Raw genomic sequence first — 24,435 nt, forward strand, 5'->3', positions numbered from 1 at the left:
TTGAAATGCCCTTTCATTTGACTTCTGTAATACTGTCTTATTCTGCAGTTTTGGACTCTCATAGCCACTGCTGTCTTTCCTCCACTGGCTTTGCTTCTCCCACTAAGACTGTGAATATTCTTCAGAGATCAAACTTTGGCCTTTTTTCTCTTTCTCTCTACATCTGCTCAGGTTTCACCCATTCCAATTGTCTCAACTCTTACATCTACCTACACACCTCTGAGACCTCCATCCCTGGTTCTGACACTTCTTGAGCTCCAGCCCCACTGTCCTTCTAGCCTGCTGGCCAGCTCCACCTGCCTTCCCTGCTGCCGCCTTAAATTAAGTCCAACAGGCTAGAGGCCATGCTCCCCTCCCAAGTGCCTCATACACCCTCTCACCCAGTCCCCAAACCAAGTCCCTGGCTATTTCCTCCTGTTATGCTTTCCTCTGAAATGGTTCAGATAACAGCTCTTCCTTTTCATTTCTGTTACTAATAATACCCTAATTTAGGCCTTCATCACCACCACTGAGATTCATTCATTTGTTCATCCAGAAAACTTAGACTGAATGACTACTATGTGTCTGGCCCTTGTTCCAGGCGCTAGAGATACAGCAGTGAACACAACAGGAAAAAAGTCCTTGCCACTGAAGAGCTTACATTCTAGTGGGGGAAGATAGATTTTTTAAAAAAGAAGAAAAACAAGAAATATGGAGTATAAACAATAATAATAATAATAAATGTTAAGGAGAAAAATAAAGCAGGGAAGGCGGATAAGAAGTGAAATGGTAAAGGGTAGTGATTTAGGTAAAGTGATCAGGGACAGGACTGCCTCATAGAGGTGATATTTGAGTAAAGACTTGAAGTGATGGAGGGAGTCATTTGGATAGCTCAGCAAGAAGCAATTCAGGTAGGGACATAGTGGGAACTTATCTTGGTGTGTCTGTAGCACAGTGAAGGGTCCAGTGCACATGGAAAGACTGAGTGTCTGGGAGAGCATGCAGGGCCTTGAAGACCATTCTAAGGCCTTTGGCTTTTATACTGATTGAAAAGGGATGCTATCGGAGGGTTTTTAACAGAGAAGTAAAACAATGTGGTTTATTAAATTTATTTTTAATAGCTTTCTTGAGGTATATTTGACATACAAGAAACTGCACATTATTTAAAGGGTACAATTTTATAAGTTTTGACATGTATACACCCATGAAACCATCACCACAATCAAAATAATAAGCACATCCATCACCTCAAAAAATGTCCCTCATGCCCGTTTTATGTTTTAACAGACTCTCTCTGAGCTGCCATGCTGAGAATAAAGAGGGGAAATGGTGGATGAAAGGAAGGCAGTCAAGAGGCCACTGCAATCATCCAGGGTCGAGATGATGGTGGTTTGGACGAGAGAGAAGTAGTTGATTAATAAATCACTAATGTCATAAATTCTCCCCTCTCCACTCCAATTCTTTCCGGGATGATAACTGAACCAAATACCTTTCATAGGGTAACTCCCTTCAAAAAAATTGGCTAGCTCCCTATTGCTCTCAGGCTAAAAGTCCCAACTCCTTAAGTCCCTGCTTGGCCTCCTTCCTGTCCGTCTTCAGTTATTCTCCTCGACTCTGCCTTTCCTCTCTATTTCCACCACACTTTTACCCCATCTCTAAATTGTACCCCCACAAAGTCACACTTCTTCCAGAAAGTCCTTCGGGGTTCTCCATTGAGATCTCTCCCTTCTTCAATTTCCAGTTGCGCTTGGTAGTAATACTTCGCAGTAAACTTAACCTTGCTTTTAAATCTCACTGTAAGTACTCTGAGGGCAGCGAAAACCGTGTACAACTCTCCGGGTCTCCTGCAAGATTTCGGGTCTCCTGGGTTAACCCAGAGTGCGGGGCAGGGCCTATGCTACTGCAGGCAGGCTGCCTAAGCGTGCGGCAGTGTCCTCGTCGTCCTCCCCTCCTCCTTCGGCATCTGCTCTGCATTAGTCTGTCCCAGGCCTCCGCAGGCGCCGATGATTAAATCATCATCATTAACCAGGGTCTGCCCCCCCATCCCCGGCAGCAAGAGGAGGTGGGGGGGGGGCTAGGATCACTACCAAGTCCCTTGGGGTTCCTCCCCCCACTCAGGCACCCTCTCCGAGACTCCGCGAAGCTGGGAAAAACTCCTGCCACCGAGCCGGGTGGAAGGACCGCCATCGGGGTAAAGCTCCGCAATGCGGACTCAGCAGCCAACAAGGGCAGCATTACGAGGACAGGGCCCTGGAGGGGCTTCTTCAACGGGGTCATCGTCACAGGAGACCCAGACTCTGGGCGGTGGCGGGCAGAGACAGCCGGGCCTTTTGGAGGGGGGCAGTCTCTTGCAGGCTCCGAAAGTTAGTCCCGAGACCGGGTAGGGTCTTTTACGAAGATTCTTACAGGAGATCGAAAAGATACGACCCCTCCGCGCACCCCCCCCACTCCCTAATTACGCATTGAGGAGGGGGAGGGGCCAGTGGGGCTCAGGTGAGCACACGGGGAGAAAGGGGCATGGGCGGGGCCTTACAGAGGTTTAACGAATCCGTAAAGACTTAGGCCCTCGTTGCTGGGAGACAAGTCCCGCCCCGCACACGGCACCGGAAGTGGCAGGCCGGGATCAGCTTTTAAGATGGCGTCTCCTCAGGGGGGCCAGATTGCGATCGCGATGAGGCTTCGGAACCAGCTCCAGTCAGTGTACAAGATGGACCCGCTACGGAACGAGGTGCAGGGGCGGCAGGGCTATTGCTGTGGTCTGCTAGCGGTGTGAACTGGGGCCGGCTAGAGGACGGGCGGTGGCTGGCCGGGCGCCCAGTGCGCCTGCGCAGAGACAGGGTCCCTAACGCGCCTGCGCGATTCCGGTTGAGTTGCCAAACTCCAGGCTGGGACGCGTGCGCATTGTGCCGCCCACGTCGTGTAGTCTCCCCTGGGAAAGGAGGGTCGGGCGAGTCCACGTGAAGGGAGCCCCCACTGTGCGCGGAGCCCCCTGCTGGGCGGAGGGGAATTGTCAGTTCCCGGCTGCTAATCCCCTGCTGACAGTGCTGGAAGTGGGGCTTGGTCGTGGGGTCTGATAAAAGAGGTGACCCCGAAGCTGGGAAGGTGCACGGGGAGTTGCGGGCTGGTGATCGGTGACAGAGGGTGTGTCTACAGGAGGAGGTCCGAGTGAAGATCAAAGACCTAAATGAGCACATCGTCTGCTGCCTGTGTGCCGGCTACTTCGTTGATGCCACCACCATCACAGAGTGTCTTCATACTTGTGAGTGCCTTGGAGCTGCCTACTCAGACCTTATTTTCTGTTATCCTAATTATCGGTGCACCCTACCCAGCCCATGAACACAACTCCGAGTGCCTGAGCGCCTGCCTTTCTTCTGCAGTCTGCAAGAGTTGTATTGTGAAGTACCTCCAAACCAGCAAGTACTGCCCCATGTGCAACATCAAGATCCATGAGACACAGCCCCTGCTCAACCTCAAACTGGACCGAGTCATGCAGGACATCGTGTACAAGCTAGTGCCTGGCTTGCAGGACAGTGAGTGACCAACCTGATTTTGAGGGGGACGGATTGACACAGTGGCCGCAACAGTGGGCTCAGACATAGCAGTGATTGTGAGGATGGCACAGGACCAGGCAGTGTTTTGTTCTGTTGTTCATGGGGTTGTTATGAGTCGGAACTGACTCAATGGCATCTAACATCAACAACTTGGGAACAGATGCTGTGTGGCAGTTTGAGGTGACAAGGGCTTTGGTGAGAATCGTGAAGAGAAAGGGACTGATGGCCAGAGGGACAAAAAGTGAGAGAGGGCTAATACAGTAAAACCTTTGAAAGCTGGAACCTGGGTAAGGCGGAAACCTGTCAGAGAAGGAAAACTCACTGAGTGTTTATGATGTAGGATTCTTAATAAACTGCAATAGAAAGATGGTAAGCACCCTGTCAAAGGCAGGAAACTTGTGAGACTTGGAAAAACAAAGCAGTTCCCTCAAATTCTGGCTCTCATAGGGTTCACTCTACTTCCCATATTCCCCCCCGCCCCTTCTAGGTGAAGAGAAGCGGATTCGAGAATTCTACCAGTCCCGAGGCTTGGACCGGGTCACCCAGCCCAGCGGAGAAGGTATGTCCCTGGCAGCAGGATGGTAAGAGAAAGCCCCCAGCGCATTTCTCCTGCCCAGTTTTGCTCTCTTTGAGGAAGGGGAGTCATGGTACCTGTGTCAGCCTTCTCACTACCCTGTCTTTCTCAGAGCCAGCCCTGAGCAATCTTGGCCTCCCCTTCAGCAGCTTTGACCACTCTAAGGCCCACTACTATCGCTATGATGAGCAGCTGAGCCTATGCCTGGAGCGGCTGAGGTGAGGGGCAGGTCCGGGGCTGTCTGAGGTGACATTGCCCATGACCCAGAGCCAAGGAGGGACCTGGGGAGAGGTCTAGCAATGAGGGTGTGTCTCTTCCCATGAGGAGGGTATATCATGGCTCTGGGTGGGGAAGAAGGGGAAAGACAGGAATCCCTAACCTGTGTCTCTTTCCCCCCAGTTCTGGCAAAGACAAGAATAAAAGCGTCCTGCAGGTGAGAGGGGCTGAGGGGCAGGCCTCTCTAAGGAGACTCACCTCCTTGTGGCTCTTCCCTCACATACCCCACTTTGTTCTCTTCTCTCTTTTCCCCAACCCCAGAACAAATACATCAGATGTTCCGTTAGAGCCGAGGTTCGCCATCTCCGGAGGGTCCTGTGTCACCGCTTGTTGCTAAATCCCCAGCATGTGAGTTATCCCACAGTAGTTTTTTTTTTTTTTTTTTTGGAGAGAAGGGGCTAAGAAGGGAGAGACAGAGGCTGGGGTTGACCAGGGTAGTTCCTGACCATGCTCATGTGCCCAAGAGGAAAGTCCCTAAAACTGTGCCCCCTACCTCTCTCCTAGGTCCAGCTTCTTTTTGACAATGAAGTTCTCCCTGATCACATGACCATGAAGCAGATATGGCTGTCCCGCTGGTTCGGAAAGGTGAGCCAGGACCAGGGCAGAGGTGGGCTGAGGGGAGCCTGTAGTAAGCACACTTGGGCTGAGCACTTCTTCCCCTTGTTCTCTCTCTAGCCGTCCCCTTTGCTCTTACAATACAGTGTAAAAGAGAAGAGGAGGTAGGGGCCAAGCCCCTCCCTGTCCCCCCCCCTTCCCCAGATATTTATGTAAAATTAACTGTGGCTTTATTTTTTGAAATAAACACTTAAAAAAGAGGGGGGGCTCATTTATCTTCTTCCTTCTTCAGTGTCCCACCACACACTCATGCTTTGTCCTGCATCCTGCTTCCCTCCGATATTCTCTGAGTTTCATGGTCAAGGAGGGCCTCTGCTCTGTGTCCCTGGCCCCTCAGCTGTTGCCGAAGGAGCAGTCCATACACGTGTGAAACTCAAGGTGAGCTCATGAAGCTAGGCCACCCACACCAGCTCTTTGGTGACAGGAAGGCTTTCTGGAAGGAAGCTCTCACTGTCCTTGAATGCTGCACCTATGCTGTGGGGCCTGAGTGGGTGTGTCCTAATCCCAGGGTGGTGAGAGGGGAGCTAGGGTTGGACAGTGGCTGCTGCAGGAATGAATCAAAAACCAAACTTGTTGCTGTCAAGTCAATTCCGACTCATAGTGACCCTACAGGACAGAGCAGAACTGCCCCATAGGGCATCCAAAGAGGCACTGCTGGATTCAAACTGCCAACCTTTTGGTTAGCAGCTGAGCTCTTAAATTGCTGTACCACTAGGAATGAAAGAGTGATATCTTAAAAATCCAAAGAATTGCACTATGATTCTATGACATGGTACATGAAAAAGAGAAATTTAAATAACAGATGGGAGCAGGAAGGCCCAGGGTAGTTGGAGGCAATAAACCCAGTGGATGTCTTTGCTCTGTGGGCCTCTCAGCCAGTGAGATAGCCATAAACTCGCCCAACTGGGGCAGTAACAGGGGGAAGCCTAAGCAGGGAGTTTCAAAATGAAGTGAAGGAGGCTGCTGCCGAATTCGGGACAAGCAGGATGGTGCCGGCAGCATAAAAGTCGCCAGAACCCGAGTTTAAAGCCTAAATCTCAAGTTGATGGAAGTAAAACTCTACGGCGCCAAAACTAGGCGGTCATTGTGTGTGATGGACCCTGGGAGGCAGTGGACTGGGGGGCGGGGTGGGGGTGGGAGGGAGTGAAGATGGCCTGAAGGAAGGAGCCCGAGAGGTGGAGATCTGAGCTGGCTCCCTCACCTGCTCACCCGCTGGTTTCTGGCGGCTCTCTTCGCCTGGACTTCCCCGGGAAACCACAGCTCCTCCGCACGAACCAAGCGCCAAGGCCAAGAGGAAGGCGCACAGGGAAGGGCTGCAGACCCCTGCCATGGGAGAGTGCGCCGGTGCGCGGGCAGGCAGTGGAGACCAGGGCGGGGACACTGTACTGACCCGGGCACGATTCCTTCCTGATACAGTCTGCAAGATTCCCAATTCTCCCCCCTTTTCGGGGCCTCCCGCGCCCAGTATACTACCCCCTTGTCCATGCTTTGCTAGTCCTTTAAGGCGTAAGTGTGTCCTCCAGAATGCCTCCCGCAGCCAGAATCAGAGTCGCTTCCACCTCATTTGGGGCTACCTCTACACCTCAGGGTTTTAATTTATATCTATCCCAGGGCTCCCCACCTCCCCAGAATTTGAGCTCTGCTGGCTCCTCGGCCCACGCGAGCACGCGGCACCCAGGCTGTTCGCAAGGGGTCTCTGAGCTAAATACCGATTCCAAGGAGTAAATCTGGAGCGGAGGTGTGGGCTGGAGTAGCGGTAGGGAGAGCAGAAACTTTCCTGGGGTACCTTTCGGAGGTCCAGCAGCTGTGGCAGTTGGGGGGCACTCCGACTGGATCTCCTCCCTAAGGCTCCTCAAGCGAGATGGCCCTCGGGTAGGGTTTGGCGTCAGCTCCGCGTCCAGAAAGCCTCATGTGAAGATTGGAGGGCCCAAGACCTGATGACGAAACCTTGGGATGGGATTTTTGATGGCACACGGTCTGAGACCAAGGAGCAGCAGCAGGCGCTGATGCATGGATCTGGAGAGGGTGAGGGATCGGCGCTGCCCCGCCCTGGGTCAGCTCCGCGAAGCCTTCTTTTTGTCTGTCAGCGGCGGTGGCGGCGGCAGCTGCGGGCCCTCTGCTGAGGTGGCTGATGCAGGCCAGCTGCAGGCTCCGCACTGCTCTCCCTCGGTTTGTGGGTCTAGTTTCCCCACACACGTCTGCCCCGCCGCGGACTCCGAGGCGATTCATGGCTTGATGCGCGCCAGGGGCGGGCGAATCGCGCCCACGGTTCTCTTGGCTTTGCTGCCCATAACGCGCGCGGAATAGCCGCCGCAGCCCTGTCCTCCCAGGCGCACCGTTCGCCTCGCCGCTTCCGGGAGAAGGCTTCGGTTTCCACCTGCAGGGCCACTCCCCCGACTTGATCCTACCACCCTTTCCTACCCCAGCAGTTGCAGCGGCCACGCGCACCCGGGGGAGGGGGCACCGAGGTTTGCCTCTGCCTTTGACACAGAGGAAGATAGGTCGGTCTCTCAGCTGGGCCTTCCTGGGCTTGGGAGGATGGGGAAAATGGACCTCCCTAGAGGAGTGAGTCTCAGGGTGTGTGTGGAAGGGTGGGTGTCAGAGTATCCAGCCGCGCCCCCATCCCAGGACGCACGCGCTGGGAACTGGCGGCTGGCGCGGAGAGCTCTTTGCGAGCGAGCGTCTGGGGCCGAAAAGCGCTCACAGACCGCAGCCCTAGAAGTATGAAACGAAAATTTAAGCATCTGAATCGGCTCACTCCGCAGTAACGTTTCCTGAAAGAAAACGAGCTCAGAAATGTGCGAGATGGCTGGACGCCCCGCCCCAAGCTCCTCCGCCTGGGGTTTCCTCCCAAACCCGCCTTCTCTCCCGGGCTAATGGGGTTTCCCAAAGCCAGGGGAGGGGAGAAAGCACTTCGTTACGACTGTCCTAGTCCACTATCCCTAGGGGGTTATTCTTAGGGTCCCCACCCCCGTCCACATTCACAGAATTCAGAGGAATGAGTGGGGCGAAGAATCCCGAGAGGAAAAGGTCTTTTATTGAGCAAGACCTCGGCGGAGGTAGTGGGGCGACGAGCCGGAGTGGGTCCAGGGGAGGGAGCCCGCTGAATGAGAGTCTGGGCTGGGCATGGCGGGGTGTTCAGGAATAAAAGACAGGATGGGAGCGGGGCTAGGGGAAATGAGGAACCGGGAATCTGAAGGGAGTGATGGGAGGTGTGAGAAAGTATCCTTAAAGGAGAATTGGGGCGCTTTCCCGCGGAAGGAACCTGGAAATGTGGGGCTTTCTAGGAGGGCAGGGGGCAGAAGACCCCGAAATGTCTGTAGGGGTATCTGGGGAGGTGGGAGACATGAAGGACTGCCGGACTGAGCGGGGAACGCGGTGCAAGTGGGTGTCGGAGGACCCATGCACTGAGGGTAGGACCATGGGATGGGAGGTGCGGCGAAGGAAGCGCGCACTGCTGAGCAAGCCGCAGCGTCCCAGCTGGCCCCAGCCGAGGGAGAGTCCGCGCTGTCAAGATGGGGTGAGGGGACGCCGAGGAGACAGCTGAGCGCCCCCCACAGCCCAGATTCCAGGTTTAATCTCTTAATCTCCCTCATTAATCACTCACCCTTCTTCTAACCCCCTCCGGGGATCTGGTTTCTCCCCAGCTCGAGTTCCAAAGGCTGCGCTAGGGAAAGCCCCCTCCTGTGGCCTCGCGACCGTCTGGACTAGTCCATGGTGGCCGATGGGACGACCCTGGTCGGGCCTCTGCTGTCGGTGGCCTCCTCCCTTTACTAGTCTCCCATTCCCTCCCCTCCCTGCCACTCGCTTCTGGGGACCGCCCAACCCCATTACCTGAGCCCGGCTACGGAGGGGAATGGTAGGGGGAGGAGAGGCAAAGGCTGGTTATGAGGGCCTCACACTCCCCACAGACAGTAACTGAGAGCAGAGGGAGGGAAGGACATAAAAGCTACAGAGAAGATAGATGGTTGAAGTTTGCAGTGACTCCTTGGTGACAGGCCCAGGAGGAGGCTGGGCAGTTTCAGTGGCCTCCTGGGACTCACTTTAATTGCAGATGATGTGAAACCACTAAGATGGTTCCAGCTCAGAGGGCGGATCTCTCAGTCCTCCTACACCCCCCTTCCCACCATTAATAACCAATTAACAAGGTCCTGAGGCATCTCAGCTTTCTGCTGTGGCCTCGCTCTGCTCTCCGACCTAGCGGTGGCCCATCAGGCTAAACTGTATTGCTCAGGCCACCAGAGCTACTTGAGTGTCCTAGAGTGTGGGGTGGGACAGGGGAGGGAGAGGCAGCATTGGAGGTGTGTGGGGGAGAGGCAGACACCATGTTTCCCTGTATTTTGGGTTGGCTAAGTCAGTGCCTCCGACCACTTGAGGTTTCCCAACCCAGTTGGCGATAGGTCCCACTATCAGAGTGCCTTCCCATCCTTGCCCCATCCTGGGCTTTTGACCCAAGCCCCTTGGGTCTCCAAGTCCTATTTGAGATTCCCCACCCCCCAACTGCAGGCTCCACTTGACCCAGGGAGTAGGTGAACACAGAGGACCACTGCAGAAATGATGGGAGGTGCAGAGGTCTACCCGGATGTGGGAGATGGCTAGGGGCATGGGGTGATCCACCAGGTTCAAGGGAGGTTGTTTGCAAAACCTCCAGGAAGCCGCTTTCGGTTTCCTGCTGCTGGGGCTCAGGCTCTAGGCTTCGAATCCCCTGGCTGCACAGGATGTGCCATGTGAACTAAACCCTTGCCTCAAGGGGGTCTCCACTGCCAGAGCAGCACTGTCACCTAAAACCCATGTGTTCTTCCAGGGGAGGGCTGTGGGCTGCTCAACCAGAGTTTAAGCCCAGGACCAGAATAGGTGTGGAAGGACACAGGTAAAATAGGAATAAATAACCCAGGCCTCTGAGTTTGTCCCTGGGTTGGCAAGCCTACCTCCTGAAAGCCCTGTTGGTGTGTTCCCGGGGTCTGGTTGGGTTGAGCCTGCCCCCTCACTCTTCTGTGACTAGCAGAGGCAGTGACTAGCAGTGCCTGACTCCCTGCATCAGTTTCTGGGCCGTGCAGAACTGTGGAACCAGTACCTAACCGCAGAAGCTTAACAAACAAAGAGACTGATCAACGGAGTGGGCAGGGGAGCAGGAAGCCCTGTGAGGAGGTTGGTTCTCACTGGCAAAGCCTCCTCTGCTCAGTGGCACCAACTCCTGGTTCTGCCCTGTCCTGTCTCCTGAGTCCCAGGTCTCCTGCCTTTTCCAGGTGTTCTGATTTCTTCAGGGCCTCTGAGCTATGGTGGAACAGCAGCCTCAGTCCAACCAGAGTGCTGAAGGGGGTCAACTCACCTGTGCTTGCTTCTGTGTCTCATCCGCCAAGCTCAGTCGCTCTGCCAGGCGCCCCCCCAAGTCTCTCCTCCCCCCCCCCCCCATTCCGCGCCCCCAGCGCCGCACTAATCACTTCCAGCCGCCAGGACCACTTTAAGAGCGTTCTTGCAGAGGTGGGGTAGCAACGAGGGGGCAAGGTCAGAAGACTGGAGGTCCTGAGACAGACCAGTGCAACTGGGCCCTGCTCCTGCATGGCTGGGATCCTAGCACAGGCAGCTCTGATCCTCTCCTCGGAACTTTGCCAATTCCTAGCCGTAGGGGCCAGGGAAAACAATTTTATCACAGAAGGGTTTATGAGCTGGAGCAGCGGCTCCGCAGGGAGCCGGCGGCACACAGAGTCAGGGGGCCGCCAGGGAAAGGCCAGTCTAAGTGTGCACCGGGATGCGCCCAGCAACGCGCAGGAGCCCTGCGACCCTGGCCTGGAGCGCGGCTCCGCCACCTTCTCCTTTTCGCAATTCCCCACCCCGTAGAAATGAGGCTGCTGGGACGTCTACGGGTTCCAGACCTATCGCGTCTCCGGGTGGGGGTGGAGGGCGCAGGAGGAGGGGCACACGGGGCTCTGGCCCAGTGCGGGGGGCGGGTCCGAGGCTGGGGGCCCGGATCGGGTGCAGCACACTGGGGCGCAGGAGGCTGCGGAGCCGAGCGCAGCGGGCCGCTGGACCGCCACAGCCCTGCCCGCCATGAGTTCTAGAACCGAACCCCGAGTACCCCGGACACCTTTCAGCATCGCTGACATCCTAGGCCCGCGCATGGTCCCCCGGACACCACTGGCGTCGCAGCTCCCAGAGTCGGGTCCTGGTCCCACATCGCCGCTGTGCGCGCTGGAGGAGCTGACGAGTAAAACTTTCCGCGGACTCGACGGAAGCGTCCCGCAACCTTCTGAAGGTACAGCGACTCCCCATCTCTCTTCTCCTGGTCCCCGATCTCGAACCTTCGTCCATCCCGGCCCTGCCACCCTAATCCTCCCCCTGCTCCCAGTCCACATGCCAGGACTCGCCTTCTAAGGGCCAAGCCCTTCATCTCTCCTCTGTTAGTACACTGGAACCACGGCCGCTCCTGGAGGCCGCCAGCGCCGCGGCGAAGGACCGTGCTGTAGAAAACTGAGCGACCCGTAGGTTCGTTCGCTGTAGGCGAGGCAATCGCGACAGAGAAAGGCCTGAGAGAAGACAAAAGGCCTGAGCCGCAGGCGGTAAACAAGCGAGCCAGGGCAAGGGCGGCGCAAAAAGCGTCGGGAGGCGAGGTTCCAGCCTCTCCTGGCGGCCAGGCTCGGCGCCGAGTCGCTCTCTCTCAAGGCGGCGCAAGGAACAGGTCTTGGGCGCGGCGTGGGCCCGGGCTCCGCGCTTCGCCTTTCCTTGCCCTTTGTACCCCCACTGTCTCCCTTTTGGGCTTGAGGAGGGGGCACCGGTGTCACTAACGAAGTGGCCGGCATAGCATGACCCTCGAGGCTTAGGAAGGGCATGATCCGATTCCTGCTACCTTCGCCATAACGGGTCAGCTACCTCTACACTGACCTCGGCCGGCTCCCGCCCCTGGTGCAGCCCCCAGCAGGTAGGCCGGCTCAGTCGGGGGTCCGGAAGGCGCCCCCCCAGACGACCTCAACCTGCTTCGGGCCTCTTCTGACCAATTCTGACCACCTCCCATCCTTCCCTCCCTCCCCCGCCATCCGCAAGCCGCCCTCAGGCTGCTGCCTTCGATACCCTAGCCCCTCTGCGCCGGTCTCCTCTGACCCCAGCTTGACCCCTGCGCGGTCGGGTTAGGTACCTCAGTTCTGGCTCCAGCACACCTCCCCTGGCCCACCTTGGCATGGCCTCACCCCCAGCTTTTCGTCCTGAGCCCTAGCCTGATTCCCGCCGGCCAGAGGCTGACCTTCGCCCTCCCTCTGTAGGCCGCCCCGCCCCGGGCGCGCTGAGCCCGGGCCCAGTGGGCCGCAAACGGCGCAAGTCACGCACGGCGTTTACCGCGCAGCAGGTGCTGGAGCTGGAGCGGCGCTTCGTCTTCCAGAAGTACCTGGCGCCGTCCGAGCGCGACGGGCTGGCTGCGCGACTGGGCCTGGCAAACGCGCAGGTCGTCACGTGGTTCCAGAACCGGCGCGCCAAGCTCAAGCGCGACCTGGAGGAGATGCGCGCCGACGTGGCCTCGCTGCGCGCGCTGTCCCCGGGAATCGTGCACCTCTTCACGCTGCGGGACGGTGCCCCAAGCCCCGGCCCGGCCCCTCCTGACCCCGGACCACACCTGTCTGATGAGGAGGTACAGGTGGACAATTGAAGGCAAAGCTGCCGCGAGCCCTAGGCTCTCGGACCCCGGACTCCTCTTCGCTGCGCTCCGCGTCATGTCTGCGCTCCGGGGTGAGGGGGAGGGGGTCGCCCTCGGCCTCCTCCGGCCTCAGTCCAGGCGCTGGCCTTCACCAGTTGTTGAGAATAAAGCCGAGACTCTGCCGCACGTTGCCTCGGTCCCGGCGCCCGAAGCCAGTAAAAGCAAAACCTGGTGATTATTGCGGGAAAGTCCGCGTTTGACACGATGCCAAACACTTTAAACGCGATGATTTGCTTAACCCTGGTGAACAAAACCAAACCCGTTGTTGGGGAGTCGATTCCGACTCATTGGTGGCCCTGTAGAACAGAGCAGAACTAAGGCTGTAAATCTTTAGGGGAGCAGACTGCCACATCTTCCTCACCGCCCAGCGGCTGCTGGGTTGAAACCACCGGGAGGCTAGAAGCCAAGCTCTTAACCACTGCCCCTCCAGGGCTCCTTCTTAACCCTCATAGCAACCCTATAAGGAAGGTGATATAATTATGCCCATTTTGCAAAGGAACAACTCTGAGGTCAGGATTTGAACCCAGGCGTCCAGCCCAGCCAGCCTTCAGAGACGGTGCTTGTCAGCTCTCTACTTAGGAGATGGAGACGTACTGTCGAGGGAAGGAAGGTGGAACTCTGGTTGTTCCTGCGGGCGACCTCTCCACTTTGGTCACAAAACTCCACCTGGCCTTTGATCCGCCGCCGCTTGGGATACCTCTTGCATAACCTCAGGGCCTGTCCTGGAGCGGCGCATCACGCCTCTTTTCTCCTTGCCCCACCTTTGTCTATTTATTAACGGGAGTCCGGACCCTTCTCCCCGCTCCGCCGAAAGGACCCTACGCTGAGACACAAGCAGAATGATAGGCACACCCCTCCTTCAGGTACCTCCTGGACCTCCGCGCCTGGGTCACAAATGTTCCCACCATTATGGTGGAGACAGCGGGAGAGTGGGAAGGCCCGACCTGTTTAGGCGGAGCTTGGAGTAGCAACCTTGCTGATGGAGACACCAGCCTAGCTCCACAGGCAGACACTTCTGAGATTCATTTATTCCACTGGTGATTAATCACCCTCCTACCATGTGATTGGGGCCCTGGTGGCGCAGTGGTTAAGAGATCAGGCTGCTAACCAAAAGGCTGGTAGTTTGAATCCTCCACCCGCTCCTTGGTAACCCTATGAGGCTATTCTACTCTGTTCTATCCAGTTGGTATAGAGATGCTATGAGTTGGAATCCACACCAGGGTCAACTTTTTTTTTTTTTTTTACAGTGTTAATGAGGAGGGAAGAGAACACTAGGCAGCTACAGGATGCTGTCTTCCCTCATTCCTGGCTGTCCTGTGAGCCTTCAGGAGACAGTGCTGAGGCTGGGTCTGCTTCCCACTTTCCCTTTCAGTCCAGTCTGCCCTCCTCAAACCTTGCCTGCCTCTGCTCACTTCTCTCTTTTATATCCCAAAGGAAATTGGCTCAAGACACAATCCAGTCTTGTAGATGGAGTCCTGCCTCATTAGCATAACTGCCCCCAACCCCACCTCATTAACATCATAGAGGTAGGATTTACAGCATTCATGAAAGTCATATCAGATGACAAAATGGTGGACAATCATGCAATACTGGGAATCATGGCCTGGCCAAATTGATACACATTTTTGGGAAGGGACACAATTCAATCCATAACACCCATCTCTCTCTGCTTGCTCGCCTGCTTATTTAATCTCTTTTACATCTTAAAGAGATTGACTCAAGACGTACCCTACACTAATCCTGCCTCATTAACATAACAGAGACAGCTCGTTCCCAAAAGGGTTTATAACCAAAGGCATAAAGGTTAGGATTTATAACACATATTTTGAGGGGACACAATCCAGGACAATGTCCTTCTCCAGGGACTGGTCCCTCCTGATAACATGTCCAAAGTACGTGAGATGAAGTCTCACCATCGTTGCTTCTAAGGAGCATTCTGGCTGTACTTCTTCTAAAACAGATTAGTTCCTTCTTCTGGCAGTCCGTGGTATATTCAAAATTCTTCACCAACACCGTAATTCAAAGGCGTCAATTCTTCTTAGGTCTTCCTTATTCATTGTTCAGTTTTCTCGTGCATATGAGGCGATTGAAAATACCACCGTTTGGGTCAGGTGCACCTTAGTCCTCAAGGTGAAATCTTTGTTTTTAAGACTTGAAAGAGGTCTTTAGCAGAAGATTTGTCCAATGCAATGTGTCTTTTGATTTCTTGACTGCTGGTTGCATGGGCATTGATTGTGGATTCAAGTAAAATGAAATCCTTAAATCTTTTCCCCGTTTTTCCTGATTTTGCTTATTGGTCCAGTTGTGAGGATTTTTGTTTTCTTTGTGTTAATGTAATCCAAACTGTCTTTGATTTTCATCAGTAAGTGCTTCAAGTCCTCTTTGCTTTCAGCAATCAATGTTGTGTCATCTGCGTATCTCAGGTTGTTAATGAGTCTTTCTCCAATTCTGATGCCACATGCTTCTTCATGTAGTCCAGCTTCTTGGATTATTTGTTCACCATACGGCTTGAACAAGTATGGTAAAAGGATATAACCACCACTTTTTTTTTTTTTTGTCTGTCAGTTTGTCATACTGTGGTGGCTTTCGTGTTGCTGTGATGCTGGAAGCTATGCCACTGGTATTACAAATACCAGCAGAGTTATCCATGGTGGACTGGTTTCAGCGCAGCTTCCAGAGTAAGACTGGGAAGAAGGGCCTGGCTATCTACTTCTGAAAAAATTGGCCGGTGAAAACCTTATGGCTAGCAGACCTCTCATGGAGTTACACAACTACCTCTCCTCTGCCCTAACTCCCAATCAGGTATAAGCAAAGAATTCCTAAAGTATGTACTTCTAGTTAGGAAGATAGAGTTCAGTCAAGTTCATTGGCTTCGAGCCATAACCCCCATCCACTTGAGGTTTCCAGAATTCTAACCCAGCACTACCTTTTTTAAAAAAACATTTTATTGTTTTCAGTGAAAGTTTACACAGCAAATTAGGTTCCTGTTTGACAATTTCTACACAAGTTGTTCACTGACATTAGTTAATTTTTCACAGTGTGTTAGCATTCTCATTAGTTGTGTTCTGTTTGTTCTATTTCCAGTACTCTAATTTCCCTGCTCCCTTGTCTTCTCGTCTTTGCTTTAGAGTAGTTGTTGTTGGCCTTTTGGCCTCATAGATGATTTTTTAATGGAGCCCTGTACTAATGAGTAATATCCTTTATTTTGTGTTCCAATCCATTATTTCACTGAAACGTGACCTCAGGTGATAGTTTCAGTTCAAGGTTTAAACAGTATCTTAGGGTGATAGTCTCAGGGAGTCTTCTAGTCTCAACTGGTCCAGTAAGTCTGGACTTCTTAAGAATTTGAGTTCTGTGTTTTTCTCCCGTTCTATCCAGGTCCATCTATTGTGACCCTGATCAGAACGGTCGGTAGTGGTAGCTGGGCACCATCTAGTTCTTCCGGTATCAGGGCAGCACTGCTGCCTCTTGTAATGAATCCTTGGATAAACAAAACTTAAACCTATTCAACCAAAACGGCCTCTAATTGGGTGTCTTCTGTTAGATCCTAGAGTAGTAGTTCTCAAATGTTAGGGTGCATCAGAATCACCTGGAGGGCTCATTAAAACACAGTTTGCTGGGCTCCACTTTCTGATTTAGAGGGTCTGGGGTGGGGTCTGAGAATTTGTAACAGGTTCCTGGGTTATGCTGATGCTGTTGATCCAGGGACCCCACTTTGAGAACCACAGTCTAGGACCTCTGTATTTTGTGAATTTAAGCAGCAATTCACTCATATCCCTGTCTTCCCCCTGTGGGAATAATGAATACGGATGATAGTTGCACATAAAAATAAGTTTATTTAGCACCCGCTATGTACCAGATACTTGGTAGGGGCTATCTCACATTGTCAATCCTCACAACAGCCCTGTGAGGTAGGGATTGCCCCCCATTTTACAGGCGAGGGAAAAGAAGCTCACATGTTAAAAGACCTGCCCAAGGTGACCCAGGTAGTAAATGGCAGACTCCAAAGCTGGTGTTTATCCTGCCACACAGTATTTAAAAGGCCTGCACCATAAAACAATAAATAAAGAAGGTATTTCACCACCTCTTATACCTTTTTTATCTCCAGATGTGAATAGTGTTGAGCAAGACCCACAGGGCAGCAAGAATCATTTATCCTAGCGAATGGCCTTTCCGGGAAAGGCATTCTGGCAGGGCTTAAAAGTCCCTGCAGAGCCACATGTAAACAAGCTAGAAGTCCCAGGCTGGGTAAGGAAGAAACCAGCCAAGGGCAGCTGCCAGGATCTCAGAGGAGAAACCAAAAGAAGACCAGGATTCTTACACAGGACATGGAGAATTATACCCTTCTCTGGGGCAGTGGTCCTTGGTAGAAAACCCAGAAGTAACTTCACATGGGGGAGGTCTACAGGGCAGTCACAATGCCCAGTGCATTTTCCCAATGGAGGAGGGGAGTGGCAGAGGTAGCAGCAGCCCAGGCACCTGTGGAGACCCCTTTCTGTGGGGCGAGCCAGCAGTGGGGAATGTCATCTATGGGCTCTGCCTACTTCCTCAGGGGGATTCTTTAGCAGTGGGAGGCGGGGAGCATCAGACCATTGGCAAAGGAGAGGTCAGAGTGTGCCCAGCCATGTGGACAGGAAATAGGGCATGAGGAGTTGGGAGCACACTGGGGACTGGGGCTGGAGAGCAAGCACTGGGGTTAGGAAGAGGCTGAGCATTCACTGAGCTGAAGGCTGGGGCTCGGGCCTTATTCACCACTGTGACCCCACTCATCAGCACAAAGCGCTGGCTGGTGAATGAATCTCCTGGGACCAAGAAGCTGATCGTGCCCCAAATGCCTCCTTGCTGGGTCTGTGATAGTCTGAAAAACAGAACTTTTGTACAGGTCTCTTCTTTAGTCTTGGGTTTTATTTTTTTCCTACTTCTCCTAGAAGAAGTCATCCGCTTGAGAACCAGAGAAGCTCTTTCAGTGGACGCGGGGCTCTTTTCACTCATCAGGAGGTTCTATGTTGCAAGAGGAACAACTGCAAAGGTTGTCCTTCACTATGGCTTTAGAGTACGAGGTCTCAAAATACGCAGTGAGCCACCACCACACAGGTGTCCCCATCCTGTGAGATGTACACATGGCCTTGCCGTGAAGGATGAACAGGTCGTCCCTCACCTGGCCTGAGGCAGACGCTGGCACCCAAGCCCCAGGATGCCCCTTCCCTTTGAGGGATGGTGGAGATGGAGAGGATGGGGTCCTCTCCTCTGAGCCTGGGGGAGGGGCCAATTAGGATGGCCCAAGTGTCGTGGGGGATAATGTGATGGTGGAGACAGAAGGCCAGGGGCCCTGGGAGCAATGATTCGAGGGGGCCTGAGGGAGAGTAGGCCTGGGGCCCCTGGCTCAGCACGTGGAAGTGGCTGAGGGAGCCCAGCTGATAGAGGTGGTGCGTGGCTTCCTCTTCGCTGATGCTGCTGAGAATGGAGAAGGAAGGGCACGTGATACTCTTTTCAAGCAGCACGGCCCACACCCCTCACCCCACCCATTCTTGTCCTCCCTCACCCATCTGAGGCAGAAGGTGCCACTGGTTGGCGTTGCAATCCCAGCCAATTTTCCCTGCTGCTGCCATGGCACAAGAGTGGGCCTGGCTCTCTTACCAGTTGAAGGAGGCAAAAGTGGAGCTCCCGAGCTGCATCCGGCTGGGAGCCACCTCTCAGAGTCTCCTGGAACACAGCAGCTGCCTCCTCAAAGTGCTTTGGTCCCAGAGGGTTTGGGAAGTGGAAAGTGTAAGTGTCAAGGGGTCAAGGAACTTAAAGCTGCCCTTTCCCCAAAGTGGCCCCAGCTCCTCGTACAACTAGGATTGTGAGACTAGGAGCTTACCCAGAAAATGTCAGTGCAGGCCCAATCCCAGCCCATTCCATCCAAGTCCTTCCTCTACTTCCAGCTCCAGACCAATTACCTGCAGTCCCATCAGGGCCTTGCCCAGGCGGAAGAGGCCCCGGGGCCAGCCGGGACAAAGGGTAAGGGCCACCTGGGCATCCGCCAGGGCACACGCCAGCTGACCCAGCCGTTCATGGCAGAAGGAGCGGTTTCCAAATAACCTGACAGAAAGTGCCCAAGGTCAGGGTCCTGAACACCCGGCCTTCCCTTACCTCTCAGCACAGTAGCCAGGTCCCCACCTACCGGTGATCCTGGGGATTGAGCTTCAAGGCCTGAGTGAAGAGGGCCACAGCCTCATGGTAGAAACCATCTTGGGCAAAACTGTTACCCAGCTCTGGGGAGGAGAGACAGTGGTAAGGATCAGATGGGGTGACCCTAGGGAGGGTAGGGTGAGGGGGAGAGAAAGAGTCTCACTTGCCAGCTCTTGGCTCTGCTGTAAGGCAGCTGCCAGCAGTCTTGGAGATGCCTAGGGATAGGGAACAAAGTCAAGCAGGCCTTGGGGCCCCTGCTTCCGCAAATCCTTCTCCTTTGTTCCAACAGCTAATTTGCATTTGCGTCACTCATCTCATGTAATTCTCACAACACCCTTGCAAGATGGTATCGGGCCTATCTTCTGCAGGGTCAGGGCAACAGTCATGGAGGTTGGCTGCAGGTCACCTGACCCTAGGGCCAGAGAACTCCTACTGGATGCCCCCTGGACCCTCAGGTCATGTGACTTCCCAGAACGTTCCGACACTCCTTCCACTGGTTCCAGCTGAGGATCTCCCACCCACCTCACCTCAGCCTTAGGACTCTGCCTGGGGCTGTCTTCTCTTGGAGGGCTCCCTTTGTTGTGGCCCATCTTCTCCTGGGGGCCCTGGCTCCTGCGTTGGGGCTCCTGGCTCAGTCCTTTGTTTCTTGGGGCACTGGAGGGCCAATCCCCAACCTTGCGCAAAGCTAGGGACACAAAAGTGCTAGACAGATCCAGTGAGTCCTGTGGGCAGAAAGGAAAGTTTGGGGTGGGTGTGGGATGAAGGACATCCTAGAGTGGTGGGAGAAGAGGGTAGGAAAAGGGAAGGAAGGGGGCTCTCACCGCTTCCTCACCACACTGTCCCTGAGTTGAGTTCCCGGGGCTGGATGGGGGGCTCCCATCCCCATTGGGGGTGGCCTCGGCCTGGAAGGAAGGTGGTCAGGTACAGAGTTGGGATCATCTTGAACCGCTGCCTTCTCAGCCCCACCTTCCTGGCCCTCAGTGCTCTTACCACCTGCCTGGAGACACTCACATTGGCCTCCCCACTGTCCTGCTCCAAGCGCTCCTGCAGCTTTCGTTCCTTCTGACGCTGTGACGACGATGATGATGATATAGTTTCAGCACTTACTAAATGTAATGTACTGGCTAAGAGTTTCCATACACTATCACATTTAATTCTCGTAACTCCGAGGTAGGTATTACCATTATTACCCTCATTTTATAGGTTTAAAAAAAAAAAAGACAAGAGTCACCAGCCAGAGGTCTCCCAGTAAGGAGAGAGGCAGGTTCCAGCCCAGGTAGTATAGTGGACTCCAGAGCCCATGCTGGAACCACCCTATCATATGGCCTCTGGGGAGACCTGCAGTCCCTGAGCCCAGGGGCCCTCCTGGCAAAGGATCCACTGCAGGCCACTTTGAGCTCTTTCCTGTATTCTCACAAGGTATCCTCTTCCATCCCCCACCCCTCTCCTCCCACTCCTTCAGCCTTCCAGGCACCTTCTTCTTCAGTCGTTTCTTCTCTGCTTTCTGCTTCTCACGCTCCTCCTCAGCCACCAGCTCCTCAGCTAGGCGATTAGCTTCCTGAAGGAGGAAGGGCAGGTGACAGGAATAGAGAAAGAGAGAGGGAGAATGAAATAGAAACCAAAAGGGAAGCAACAGGTATGGAAAGGACTTGAAAGGTAGAGATTAGGGGACAATATAGGGATGGGAACATGGGGATTGAAAGAACGGGGGGACGTGAAGCCCCTCCTGAAAGTCTCACCTCTTCAGTCACCAGGAGCTTCTGGGGCATGACCACCTGAAGGAGGCTGTCTGAGTCACCAGGGAAGGATGCAGGGGCAGAGTTGGCTTGAGGGCAGGGCTTAGACTCCTGGGGAGAAGACAGAAAGGACTTTCGGAGACCGCAGTAGGTGCCCAGTCCCTCAGCCCCCTTGCCCCTGTCACACTGTCCAGCCGTTTTCTCCTCATCACAGAAGTAGTTCAGGAGGTAATCTGTTAGGAGGAAGAAAGAGAAGGGAAAAAAAGAAGGCCATCAGAGCAGGGAGCACCTGAGGGCCAGCCCACCCCAGGGTACCAGCCTTGATCCTGGGCCAGCCCCCTTCACTGCCCACCATGATGCCACAGCTGCAGCCGCCTGCTGCTTTTATCCACATAGATCTGGTGCAGGCCCTGGGGATCACTCTCCACAAGCTGCTGAAGAAACTCCGCTATGTCCTGGGGAGGAGAGAGGGGAGGCTGGTGTTTAGGGAAACTCTGGGAGAGGGCAAGGGGTTTGGCTGGGTTCACCTCTCCACTATGGCAGCCACAAACCAGCCACCCAGCCCAGAGAGCTTCACCTAGCTCTGACCTCCCCCACCTCAGCCCCTCAGGATCTTCTGCACCCGGATTTTATGGTGTATCACCTTCCTTCCCTGCTTTCTGTCTTCCCAAGGGTTCAGCATGGCACGTAGCCTTCTCCACCATCTGGCATTTTCTCTCTTGACCTGCCGCTAGGCCAGCTACACGGAGTCCCCTGGGATAGAGCCCTCTTACCAGCTCTTCAAGCTCCACTTGTCATATTCTTGAAGCCCCCATATAACCCACCTAAACAAGTGCAGCGGTTCCTGGCTGGTCTCTCCCCTGCACTTCATCTCTACATGAACTTCATAAAACCCAGCTCACAGCAATTACTCCCCGGCTCAAAAACTGCCAGTAATCCTCCATTGCCAGGTTAATGGGCTGGATGAAATCTAGCTCCTCAGCCTTGAATTTGGAGCCTTCCAAAGATCTTCTTGGCTGACTTTTCCAACCTTCTCTTATAATCCTCCTCTGCTTAGCTGCCTTTCTCCTTCCAACACCAGGCTCTTCCCAGTCTTGGGGCCTTCCCCTAGCTACCCTTGGATCCCTTTTGACTGTGACTTCACCACATCTTGTTCTACCTTCAAGGACTGATTCAAAGCCCCTTTCCCTTCAAAGCCTTCCCAAACCCTCTGATCTCCAATTACTTCTGCCCTCTCTGAACCAAGCTGTGCTTACGTAGTCTGGATGGTACAATCGGAACCTTACTATTCATTGCTTTTTATTGCCGTCTTAATTGGTGGGGCAGCATGGAACTGGAAAGAGTGCTATATTGGAGTGCAGCCACTTGCATCCTAGGTTTGGCTCTGCTACTCCCTAGCTGTGTTATTCTGCGACAACTTGCTTAACTCTCTAGGCCTCAGCTTCCTCATCTGTAAAATGAGGCAGGGCTCTTCAGGGCCTGGCCCACACATTCTGTGGTTCTGATGAGAGTCATTTCCTCAGCGGAAGTGTTGGAGGGCAAGACTCATCATGTTCTTATGTGGCCTAATTAGGTGAAGAAACAACAGACACTCAGTAGGTGGTTGGCTGACTGAGAAGCTTAGAAGCCACATGAAACTCCAGGCTGCTACGATAATCTATAGGCAACACTCTCAGATCACTAAGGTACAATAAACTTTCAGAACAATTTTAGATCCAGGGCTGCCCTCAGGAGATGGTCCTGTTTCAACAGCATCTTCATTTAGAATGTTGGGCGCTTTTGTCAAGTCTTATTCTCAAATTCAGTTTCCTGGTGGGTTTGTCTCAACTTTTTGCCCAAACACAGTCTACGTTACTATCTTACTTCACTCTATGGCATTCATAACCTGGTCCTCCAATACCTTCCTGAATCATCTCCTACCCTCTCATCACCTTCCTTTGCAGTTCCTAAAACACATCAAGTGTGCTCCCATCTTAGGGCTTTTGCATTCTCCTGTTATTTTCTCTGCCTGGAATGCTCTTTCCCCAGTAAATGGCTTACTCCTTCGTCTCCTGCAGATTCTACTTAAATGCCTCCTCAGGGAGGCCTTCTCTAACCATCCCTTTTAAAAACAGCAACCTCCCAACTCCACTCAGCACTCCCTATCCTATTTTGCCCTTGCTTTCCTACCCTCCCCCCCGCCCCAGATTTGACATACTATGTTGTTTGTTTGTTGACTGGCTGCGATGAATTGCTTAACTCTCTGGACCTCAGCTTTCTCATCTATAAAACGAGGCAGGGCTCTTCAGGGCCTGGCCCACACTTACTAATACTTTTAATTCATTGAATGCAGGATTTTTTTGTCTGTCTTCCCAATGCCTAGAACAGTGTTTGGTATGTAGCAGATGCTCAGATGTGTGTGTTGAATGACTAGACAGAGGCAGAGAGATTGGTGAAGAGGCTATTCTAATAGAGGTGCAGCCAAGGACCAGTGTTCTCAAATATCTCATGTGACCCAGTGAGTTCGGACTTTATCCTGTCAATGGTGGGAGTTGACCTGATTTGGGGAGTGAAAAGCTCAAATGAAATAGTACTGGGGAAGAAGATGAGTCTTGGGGTAGAAATGATTAGTTAGCAGGCCGTTACAACCAATCAGGCCAAAGAGAATGAGTCCCTCAACTAAGGCAGTGGCAGATGGAGCTGGAATGAATTTGAGATATTTCAGGAGATTTTAGTGCCTGATTAAACGTGTGTGGTAAAGGAAGGAAAAGATTACAGAGTGATTCTCAGATTTCTGGATTAAGCAACTGGATGGAAGTTTGTGTTATTAACCAAAATGAAAATTAGGAGAAAAGCAAAGAATGTGCAAAGATGAATAATTAATTTCTGAGTTTCTTGAGTTTAAAGTTTTAAAAGAAATGTCCAAGAAGCAGGTGGAAGTATAGCTTCTCAGTGCTCTCAAACTATCCCTCCTGTTGTCCACTTGAGGACATCCAAACCCCTGTACCAGACAAGGACTTTCAAGCCACTTGGTGCCTCTATTCCAGCCCCATCTCTTAAACTGCCCCAACCAAATCCTCCACTTCGATCACACTTCAGTGTGTTCTCTTAACTTTTCCTTTTCTCAGTGTCTTTACTCACACTGTCCCCTCTGTCCATTCTGTTTTTCCCTAAGAAACTCCTACCCCCCCCCCAACTCAGGCCTTCGTTTGTCCTATCCAGCCCACTTCCAGCATTTATCCTGACAGCAGTCCTCTGTCCCCGCCCGTGCCCCCACTCCTTACAGTGCTCCTCCAGGGAAGGGCCTGAGGCTATGCCACCCCCAAACCTCCAGAGCCCAGCGCAGGACTCAGCACAGGCTGGAGGAAAAGAGGCTTGACAGAGATAAACAGGGCTGAGGGAAGCTGGGAGTCCCTTTTACCTCTTCACCGTAGTCCTCAGGACAGAATTCCTTACAGAGTTTAGGGACGGCAGAGACTCCCAGCGGGCAGCCAGACTGCAGAGGACAGTCTACAGGAAAGGAGGGCGGCGCCGCGTGTCAGGGGGCTCTGGTTCGAAGCCAGAGCCCACCCCGTGAAACTTAAAATCCTGTTGAAACTGTCCACAGGTAGACTCAGGTAGGCCCACTTTGCCCTCCTAGACCCCCTCCCGTCTTTGACTCCCGCTCACCTAGCTGGATCCGCCCCACAGTCTTCGGAATCCGCTCCATCTCCTGTCAGCAGTGACCCGAAAGTGAAAGATAATCTGTTTGATATCGACCAAAGGGCAGGGTGGAACAGAGTAGGTGGCCATCTTTGTTATGGGCAGAAGCCTCTGATTACGGAGCCCGAGAGAGTTCATGACAGTTCCGGACGCTTCCCCGCAAGAGACAAG

The 24,435-nt window shown here is 53.5% G+C and overlaps 3 protein-coding genes across 10 annotated transcripts; 2 read left to right on the top strand and 1 right to left on the bottom strand.

Annotated features, from left to right (window-relative positions):
- Positions 1-2,540: 2,540 nt before the first annotated feature.
- Positions 2,541-6,091, top strand: PCGF1 (polycomb group ring finger 1). Of its 3 annotated transcripts, none has more exons than XM_049857412.1 (9): positions 2,541-2,707; positions 3,133-3,238; positions 3,357-3,509; positions 4,018-4,089; positions 4,217-4,322; positions 4,504-4,537; positions 4,642-4,728; positions 4,885-4,965; positions 5,228-6,091. In XM_049857412.1, exons 1-9 carry the CDS (start codon positions 2,615-2,617, stop codon positions 5,363-5,365), a joined length of 870 nt encoding a protein of 289 aa, XP_049713369.1. In that variant the 5' UTR covers positions 2,541-2,614; the 3' UTR covers positions 5,366-6,091. The 3 variants fall into 3 exon arrangements, with proteins under 3 accessions (XP_049713369.1, XP_049713370.1, XP_049713371.1); XM_049857414.1 differs by lacking the exon at positions 5,228-6,091 and adding an exon at positions 5,056-5,182 and having other exon boundaries at positions 2,545-2,707; XM_049857413.1 differs by lacking the exon at positions 5,228-6,091 and having other exon boundaries at positions 2,543-2,707; positions 4,885-5,133.
- A 4,869-nt stretch (positions 6,092-10,960) lies between these two features.
- On the top strand, positions 10,961-12,844 carry LBX2 (ladybird homeobox 2). 2 transcript variants are annotated; one of them, XM_049857415.1, is made up of 2 exons: positions 10,961-11,248; positions 12,249-12,844. In XM_049857415.1, exons 1-2 carry the CDS (start codon positions 11,044-11,046, stop codon positions 12,626-12,628), a joined length of 585 nt encoding a protein of 194 aa, XP_049713372.1. In that variant the 5' UTR covers positions 10,961-11,043; the 3' UTR covers positions 12,629-12,844. The 2 variants fall into 2 exon arrangements, 1 of the variants encoding a protein (XP_049713372.1); XR_007513689.1 differs by lacking the exon at positions 12,249-12,844 and adding an exon at positions 11,398-11,556 and having other exon boundaries at positions 11,187-11,248.
- A 3,652-nt stretch (positions 12,845-16,496) lies between these two features.
- TTC31 (tetratricopeptide repeat domain 31) lies at positions 16,497-24,426 on the bottom strand. 5 transcript variants are annotated; one of them, XM_049856965.1, is made up of 13 exons: positions 24,232-24,426; positions 23,984-24,072; positions 20,936-21,038; positions 20,587-20,816; positions 20,322-20,405; positions 19,859-19,915; positions 19,669-19,749; positions 19,375-19,569; positions 19,011-19,062; positions 18,840-18,930; positions 18,616-18,757; positions 18,314-18,409; positions 16,497-18,127 (listed from the first exon to the last, which is right to left on the bottom strand). In XM_049856965.1, exons 1-13 carry the CDS (start codon positions 24,269-24,271, stop codon positions 17,831-17,833), a joined length of 1,557 nt encoding a protein of 518 aa, XP_049712922.1. In that variant the 5' UTR covers positions 24,272-24,426; the 3' UTR covers positions 16,497-17,830. The 5 variants fall into 5 exon arrangements, with proteins under 5 accessions (XP_049712922.1, XP_049712921.1, XP_049712923.1 ...); XM_049856964.1 differs by having other exon boundaries at positions 16,497-18,130; XM_049856968.1 differs by having other exon boundaries at positions 18,060-18,130; positions 18,367-18,409.
- Between the last annotated feature and the right edge of the window lie 9 nt (positions 24,427-24,435).

The sequence above is a fragment of the Elephas maximus genome, chromosome 17 (genome assembly GCF_024166365.1).
Source record: "Elephas maximus indicus isolate mEleMax1 chromosome 17, mEleMax1 primary haplotype, whole genome shotgun sequence".
Lineage (NCBI taxonomy): Eukaryota > Metazoa > Chordata > Mammalia > Proboscidea > Elephantidae > Elephas > Elephas maximus.

Excerpts from the sequence above, each read along its gene's own strand:
- LBX2 (XM_049857415.1), top strand. The coding sequence starts at position 11,044 with ATGAGTTCTAGAACCGAACCCCGAGTACCCCGGACACCTTTCAGCATC. Across the intron at positions 11,249-12,248 it reads CGTCCCGCAACCTTCTGAAG|GCCGCCCCGCCCCGGGCGCG; the intron begins GTACAGCGACTC and ends CTCCCTCTGTAG.
- TTC31 (XM_049856964.1), bottom strand. The coding sequence starts at position 24,271 with ATGGAGCGGATTCCGAAGACTGTGGGGCGGATCCAGCTAG. Across the intron at positions 19,570-19,668 it reads GACAGTGTGGTGAGGAAGCG|GACTCACTGGATCTGTCTAG; the intron begins GTGAGAGCCCCC and ends TTCTGCCCACAG. Across the intron at positions 19,063-19,374 it reads GGCAGAGTCCTAAGGCTGAG|GCATCTCCAAGACTGCTGGC; the intron begins GTGAGGTGGGTG and ends CCCTATCCCTAG.
- PCGF1 (XM_049857412.1), top strand. The coding sequence starts at position 2,615 with ATGGCGTCTCCTCAGGGGGGCCAGATTGCGATCGCGATGAGGCTTCGG. Across the intron at positions 3,510-4,017 it reads AGTGCCTGGCTTGCAGGACA|GTGAAGAGAAGCGGATTCGA; the intron begins GTGAGTGACCAA and ends CGCCCCTTCTAG. Across the intron at positions 4,323-4,503 it reads CTATGCCTGGAGCGGCTGAG|TTCTGGCAAAGACAAGAATA; the intron begins GTGAGGGGCAGG and ends CTTTCCCCCCAG.